The sequence below is a fragment of the Mustela nigripes genome, chromosome 14, assembly GCF_022355385.1.
Source record: "Mustela nigripes isolate SB6536 chromosome 14, MUSNIG.SB6536, whole genome shotgun sequence".
NCBI classification, from domain to species: domain Eukaryota; kingdom Metazoa; phylum Chordata; class Mammalia; order Carnivora; family Mustelidae; genus Mustela; species Mustela nigripes.
In genome coordinates this window covers 36735556-36742779 of record NC_081570.1, presented here as the reverse complement: position 1 = coordinate 36742779, position 7224 = coordinate 36735556, and the positions used below count along the sequence as shown (strand labels likewise).

The following is a 7224-nucleotide window of genomic DNA, read 5'->3' as shown; positions in this document are numbered from 1 at the left end:
ATCCCAGGACCCTGAGATCATGACCTGAGCTGAAGACAGAGGCTTAACCCACTGAGCCACCCAGGTGCCCCAATAAAAAGAATTTTAAAAGACAGCTTGCCCTGAGCCCCTTCTCTCTAGTCTGAGAATTCCAAGGTTTACTCTCTTTTCATCCTTGCTGCCTGTGTGCCACACTAGTTGTGCCCATCTCTCCACTCCTTTGGATTACACAATCCGTGCGTCACAAACCATCAAATGTGTGTAGCAGTGTTGGTCTGTTACCTTAAGTGATTCCAATATTTTAAAAAAAATTTTTGCCAAGAAGTGTGAGCTTCTAGATGAGGAAAAGGAGCAAACAGAGACATTGGAGGAACACGAGGAATACCAGGTATTGTGGGATATAAGGAGACACTGTTGAAACACGTTGAATGATGGATGTCAAGTGCTCCTGAGACAACAGAGGTCAACGCTGAAATGTGTCTCTTGGAATTAGTGACATGGAAGTCAGATATAATCATAGAAAGAGTTGTTGAAGTGACAGATATAGAAGCCAAAATGAAGTGGGCTGGTAAGGTAAAATCATGCCAATGATTTTTAACTATGGAGAAAATATTGTCAACTCAAAAAAGCTTTGCTATGAAAAAGCAGAGAATTATGATATGACCAGATAAGGGAACAGGGATTCCAGAGTGGAAAGATGGGGAGGACTCTTTATACCACCCCCTGCCTCCCTCCACCCCATTCCTAGAAGAGGGAGAGGTTAGGATCTTCTAGGCCTTGACCTAAAAGAAAGGAGAGGTTGGGACAGATGTAGAGCTTCACGTTTTGTGGTGTTTCCAATCACAACAGAGAATAGCAAAAAAATATAAATTCCATAAAAAGATCTCCAGATCATAGGCAGTTTTGAGTTAATTTAAAATTCACTTAGTTTGGGGCACCTGGGTGGCTCAGTGGTTTAAAGCCTCTGCCTTTGGCTCGGGTCATGATCCCAGCATACTGGGATCAAGGCCTGCATGGGGTCGGGGGTCGGAGGGGTCTTTTTTCAGCAGGGAACCTGCTTCCTCCTCTCTCTCTGCCTGCCTCTCTGCCCACTTGTGATCTCTGTCTGTCAAATAATAAATAAAATCTTTAAAATACACTTAGTTTAACAATTTCGAGATCGTCTCCATCTTCTTTTCTTCATGTAAATGTACCACTCAAAAGAGTTGAATTCAAGAGTACATAAGTCATCTGATAAAAGTATACTTGGCATAATATCAAGTTAAATAGATCACAATTCTCAATAGTCTGTTAAATGCCTTCAGTCATCCCTCACACTTGTTTGATTGGGAGCAATTCAAAAATAATAATTTTGAGCATCACATAAGTAATATCCTTATAAGGTAAAACAGGCTCTGCCAAGCTAGACCCTCACCTGGAATGATAATAATTTCAAAATAATGTTGAACCTCCCTTCTGTCTCAGGGAGACCACAGGCCAGCATAGCCCACAGCACCCTGACAATTCATTGCCTGTGCTGACCCTTTATTTTCTGTCCATTGTCCTGGTATCTCGCTTTGGGGACATATTTTGTGACCCAAGTTCCCAGGAGGAGCCAGGTGAAACGGCTGTCATGGAATGCTGCCTGTGTGAGCGGCCACAGCCTGAAAGCCAGTAGACACTGAGTATCAGCCTACAGAGTTACTGCCACTGCCACTATGGGCACCACTGCCTCTACCAGAGTCTCAGCTGGTCCTGGCCAGACCTGCTTAGGGAGAGATGGCTGTCCCAAGTGGTTGTCTGGAAAGCTGACATACCAGTGGGTGTCAGAGTGATCCAGTGAGAGGACAAGCCAGGCAGAATACCATCTAGCTCCTTGGGGTCTCCAGAGGAACTACTGACACAATGCAGGAGCAGGAGTTTCTGGAAGCCGACTAGCTTGGTGAACAAGCAGTCAGAAAGGAGGCATACAGCTGTGCTAAAACAGGATCCTCCGGGGGCCCTGCTGCACAGGTTTGAGGGATCCTAGAGGATGAGGTAACACAGCTTCGTGGTAAGAGTCTCCCACGATGCAGTCCCTGTACTGGATCTAAGGAGAAGGGTGGCCCCAGTGATGGACATGTTCTGGAGCAGTTTGTGCATGTCTTTCAGACTCATTTGCCCCTCAAGAAAAATCAAGATTTCCTTTGTTGTTCAGATGAGGTATATGGTGTGCTTCCCACAGAGTTAGTAATCCAAGAAATAAAGACCTGACAGCCTCTGAATGTGGCTTTGGGTTTTGCGCTAATATTCTCATTCCCTGAGATATGAGAGACAATCAGATGGGGCAGGGGGAGATGAGGTTTTTCCTTATATGCTCTATGCTAATGAGAGAGATTAGAGAATTAATCATCATAGCTAAGATGGTCCAGTCTCCAGGCGAGCCCTCAGGTTGATTGCAGAGAGTAGCTAATGACCAGATCTGAGATCCCTGCTATGGATAGAGGATGCCTTATGGCTCCTCTCTGCTCTGAATCCCAACCCTATCACATCCTAGCTGGGTGGTCAGAGGCAAGTGGCTCAGCTTCTCTGAGCCTCATGTATCTCATGGAACAATGGAGATGTGAGCCTTCATTGGAGGGTTGTTGTGAGGATGGAGGAGCCCATGCATATTCCCTGAGGGTTCATGGATGGTACTTGATAAATGTGAGTTTTCCCTTGAGATGCTTCAAAAAGTAAGCCTCCAGTTCTTCCCTGCTTTTCAGATTGGTCATGGTTAATCTACTAATCTATGCACATGTGCACAACTGCTGGGCAATGTCTGCCCCACCTCTCCTGTAACACCATCATTCCATTCATAGTGAGGAGAAGTGGCCCTCACTGTGGCTGCCAAACTGTGTGTGGGTAAACCTGGGCCCCACAGGCAGGTATGATCTGTCTTCTTTCTTCTGCCCAACTGGATTCTTAGTCTTGCTCTCCTTTTATGCCCTTCACCACAACCCAAAGATATGGCCAAACGCAGAGGTGTGATGGCCTTGGGAGGAAAGGATGGGATGATTGCTGCTGAACAACCCCTTTTCCTGTCCCAGCTTTGGTTGTGCTGTCCCTTGGATGATTGGAAGGAAGAGCTTGACTACACCTGTCCTTACCCTAGTGCTCCTTCTGTAGGTGTTTGACCCTTCCTGGTTTGCACCGGGTTCCTCTCAACACAGCCATGCTTTCCTGCCCTTCTCAGGAGGATCAAGGTGAAGCACTTGTACTTGGGTGGGGGTATCACTTGGGTGAATTGAGTGAATACCTGATGTTTGTGACTTTCTTTGTTCATCTGTAGTGTCTGCAGTTACTAGCGTTGTATTATTGTGTGTAGGGAAAGAGGTGTGTGTCTCTGCGTTCAAAAAGAAGGTGGCAATCATCGCTTGCCATGAAGACTTGGACCCGTTGCTCTACCCAATGGTTAACCACAGTTTAGTGTGACAATTTTCCAAAGTTCAGTATATTCTAGTATTTTTCTCACTTTAGGAGGATGCCTTTAAAATATTTCAGATGTTTCTTATTCAATTACCACTAATCCAGGCCACTGTCTTTTGTACCTAATTCATTATCTACACTCATAGTATCAGTGATGTTTGCCTGTGTTTGGACTTCCTTTGGGTTCTTATAAGCATTCCAGTTGTGTACAGAAATGGTTTGAACAAAGTCTCACACCAATGGCTGTCTTCTTTATTTTTTCAATCTCATTCAACAAAATGTTTACTACCCATTAATATTCTTATAACCATTGACAACTTTTCCAGTTGGCAAAATTCTTTATTTGAATGGGACTGGCATATCATATTCCACAGTATACGTAGTGAACATTGGCAAGCAGCATAAAATTGAGGACAATCAACTCCTTTGAAGAAAACCTACTATTTTGTATGTGACACTTTTTTGTATTGGCATTTAAACATTACCTGGTCTGTAAAATGTAAAGCACACGGAAGTGGCTGTTCAGTGGGAAGACTATTGTCCAGAGTGGCTGCTATGAAATCTTCCAGTGCTGCTGAAAGTGTTCTATAAATAGTAACTGCAGGAAACTCTGTAAGTAGTTACTAGAAAACTGTTTTTTTCCAAGTACAGGAATCTGTCAATCCCTCACATACAAAATGAATCCACTTTCTTTTTAAAAACAATTTTTTTATTGTGTTATGTTAGTAACCATAAAATACATCATTAGTTTTTGACCCAGTGCTCCATGATTCATGGCTTATGTACAACATCCAGTGCTCAATGCAATATGTGCTCTCCTTAATATCCACCAAAAGGCTCAGCCATCCCTGCATCCCTCTCCCCTCTAAAACCTGCAGTTTGTTTCTCGGAGTCCACAGTCTCTCATGGTTTGTATCCCCCTCCAATTTCCCCCAATTCACTTTTCCTCTCCTTCTCCTACTGTCCTCCATGTTATTCCTTATGTTCTGCAAGTAAGTGATGCCATGTGATAATTGGCTTTCTCTCTGCCTGACTTATTTCACTCAGCATAATATCCTCCAGTCCACTTTCACACAACATCTTTAAGCAAATTGTGCTTCCAGATACTGGCTCCAGGATTTGTTTCTCGATGGGATTGAGACCTTCCTCTAGACATTGGTACAAGTCAACTGACTGCCAGTAGAGACAGGAAAAGGATACACAGCTCAGTTCCTAGCTCAGAACTAATGATTACTCATATTTTATTCCATTCACGGTTTTTTTTTTTTCAGTTCAATAGACATCATTCAATTATAAGACTGCCTATTAAACCTGTCTCTGTGTGCCAAGTCCTCTGCTATGAGATGGCATACTGCTCTTGCTTCCAGGAGTTCACAGTCAAGAAATATATGCCACCACTCAAAAGAGACATCTATCTATCTATCTATCTATCTATCTATCTATCATTTCTTTCTTTTCTTTCTTTCTTTCTCTCTTTCTTTCTTTCTTTCTTTCTTTCTTTCTTTCTTTCTTTCTTTCTTTCTTTCTTTCTTTCTTATCTTCATTCGCTCATTACTAATTGACCCTCTGTAGGAAGTTCCATATTCCTGGCAATGTCCTATTCTAGAAAGTGATATGTCCTTGATTAAACTATTAGGGTGATGTCAGGGTCCAGGAATGAAGAGGCAAAGTGGGCAGAGGTGGGGGTGAAAACAGCCTGGCATTGCCCTTAGCCTTGAGCATGTGGCAGGCAGAGGAGGAGGGAGGGCATTCTCTGGTATCTCCTCAGCAGGAGCTGAGCTGGGAGGAGGAGGAGTTGAGCAGGTGACAAGTGAGTGAGCCAACAGCCCAGAGAGGACTTTGATGTCAGCTGAGGCATGTGGACATGTTGTACCTGTGATGAAGGGTGAGGGAGGCTCTGAGCTTGGCTGGGGCTTCAGGAGCGGGAATGGAGGCAGGAGACAGAAAAGTCTGGGTGAGGAGGTAGAAGGATGGCAGCAGAGACATTTCTGCAGTAGAATTGGAAGACTACAGCAGCTGGTTGACTGAGGGGCTGAGGGGGAGGCAGGAGTCTGGACTCAACCTGGCAAGCAGATGGTGTAGCAGGTTGAGCGTCACTAAGGCTCTGCCTCTGCAGAAGCTTCTCTGTGCCATTATGATCTCCTTACCCAGCTCTGTCTTGTCCTTACTCTGAGAATCTGGACCCCTGTGTGCCCCAGATGGTTAGGGCCTAAAGGATGACCCAGCCCACCCCCTATGGTGCCCTGTCCTGCTCTCCCCATTGTGAAACCAGAACTGGCTTTGCAGAGAGCGAACAACTTAATAATAAACTATGTTAGTGATCCCTTGACTTGGTCCTGAGGCTCAAGGTGCTGACCTTCTTGTAACAGAATTTCAGGCCTACTAAGAGCACAGATAGGAGTAGGAGCTAATCCTGGAAGAGTGTAGGCTTTGTCAAAGGTCAAGGGGAGAGTGTGAAATAAGCAAGGTGGGGTAGGTGTAGCGATGTGTGTGTGTCCTGATGGAAGGGAACTGGGCTGGGTCCGTGCAAGAGGGCCCTGTATGTGCTATTCCCACCAGGGGGTTTGAGGCCACTTCTCATTTCCTTTTCCCTCCCTGACCCAGGAACTGTATCGGGAAGACTTTTGCCATGAACGAGATGAAGGTGGCAGTGGCCCTGACCCTGCTCCGCTTTGAGCTGGCACCACATCCTTTTAAGGTCCCTGTTCCCACTCCAAGAATTATGTTGATGTCCAAGAATGGGATCCACCTGCATCTCAGGAAGCTCCTCTAACCCTTGTGGGGACAAAATGAGCCCTGAGAGCCTCCTGCCTGCCATCATGTCTTCCTGTCAGTCTCTCCTGTCTGCTCTCTTCTGCTTACTTCCTGCTCTCACTCTGCCCACTGCCAGCCTCCTGTTCTCCTCCCCTTGTGCATCAGATGTCTGTCCTTCTCCATCTCACCCTTTCCCAAGATTCTCACCTGCTTGCCCGTTACCTTTCTCCTACCCAGCTGTAGCTCTGACTATCCATGTAAGTCATGAACAGTGGCCTGTCCCCCAGGCTGTCTGTCCTCTCCCCGTTGCTGTTCCTTTCTATCTGCTTTGTGTTCCTTGCTGCTTAACCACATTACACAGACTTGGCTCCTTAAAAGAGCACAAGTTGATGATCCTGTAGCTTAGCTGATCAGAAATAGGGAATGGGTCTCCCTGGCACAACAAAGGTGTTACAGAACCTCTAAGGGAGAATCTCTTCTCTTGCATTTTCTACCTTCTAAACGTCTGCTCTTAAGGCTATTCAGTGAGGGGATTAGGCCTCCCCGTTTATCAAGGAAATATCCTGTTCTTAAATGCAATTGGTTACAGATGTTAACAGTACCCATGAAATTTTTAGTGCAACACCTAGACTTATTTTTAATTGAATAATGGGGACTCCAGCCAATCCAAGCTGACACATAAAGCTAGTCATCACAGTCTACCATGTGTCCTCTTATCATTCACACATTCCATTAAACCACACTTTATCTGCAATTTAAGTATAATAAAGTCACACTTCTACCAACTAACCTTCATATGATTGAATGTGTGTTGATCCTTTTCCCCAAGCACAAAGCGAAGTCATTGGAGGGTATTCTCTCTTCTCCCTGAAATCCTGTGACCTACATGCTATGATACAAAGTTAAATATTAGTACCACATATCTGGTTTCTGTGCAGGATATAAGACAAGAAAGAAAAAAATCTGACACCCATGTGCACATAATCATATTCATAACAAAGCAGGAAAATGCTAGAAATAATTACCCTCTTTATTTCTATAACCTAGGATATGGCCATCCTTCTC

At 44.7% G+C, this 7224-nt stretch overlaps 1 protein-coding gene across 1 annotated transcript; it reads left to right on the top strand.

Moving 5' to 3' along the window:
* Nucleotides 1-453: 453 nt before the first annotated feature.
* LOC132002048 (cytochrome P450 4A12A-like) lies at nucleotides 454-6187 on the top strand. The gene is made up of 4 exons (XM_059377080.1): nucleotides 454-547; nucleotides 2906-2961; nucleotides 3106-3182; nucleotides 6010-6187. The coding sequence occupies exons 1-4, from the start codon at nucleotides 454-456 to the stop codon at nucleotides 6176-6178; spliced, it is 396 nt and encodes a 131-aa protein (XP_059233063.1). The 3' UTR covers nucleotides 6179-6187.
* The last annotated feature ends 1037 nt before the right edge of the window (nucleotides 6188-7224 follow it).

Excerpts from the sequence above, each read along its gene's own strand:
- LOC132002048 (XM_059377080.1), top strand. The coding sequence starts at position 454 with ATGTGTCTCTTGGAATTAGTGACATGGAAGTCAGATATAATCATAGAA. Across the intron at positions 548-2,905 it reads AGCCAAAATGAAGTGGGCTG|TCTTGCTCTCCTTTTATGCC; the intron begins GTAAGGTAAAAT and ends CTGGATTCTTAG. Across the intron at positions 2,962-3,105 it reads AGATATGGCCAAACGCAGAG|GTGTTTGACCCTTCCTGGTT; the intron begins GTGTGATGGCCT and ends CTCCTTCTGTAG.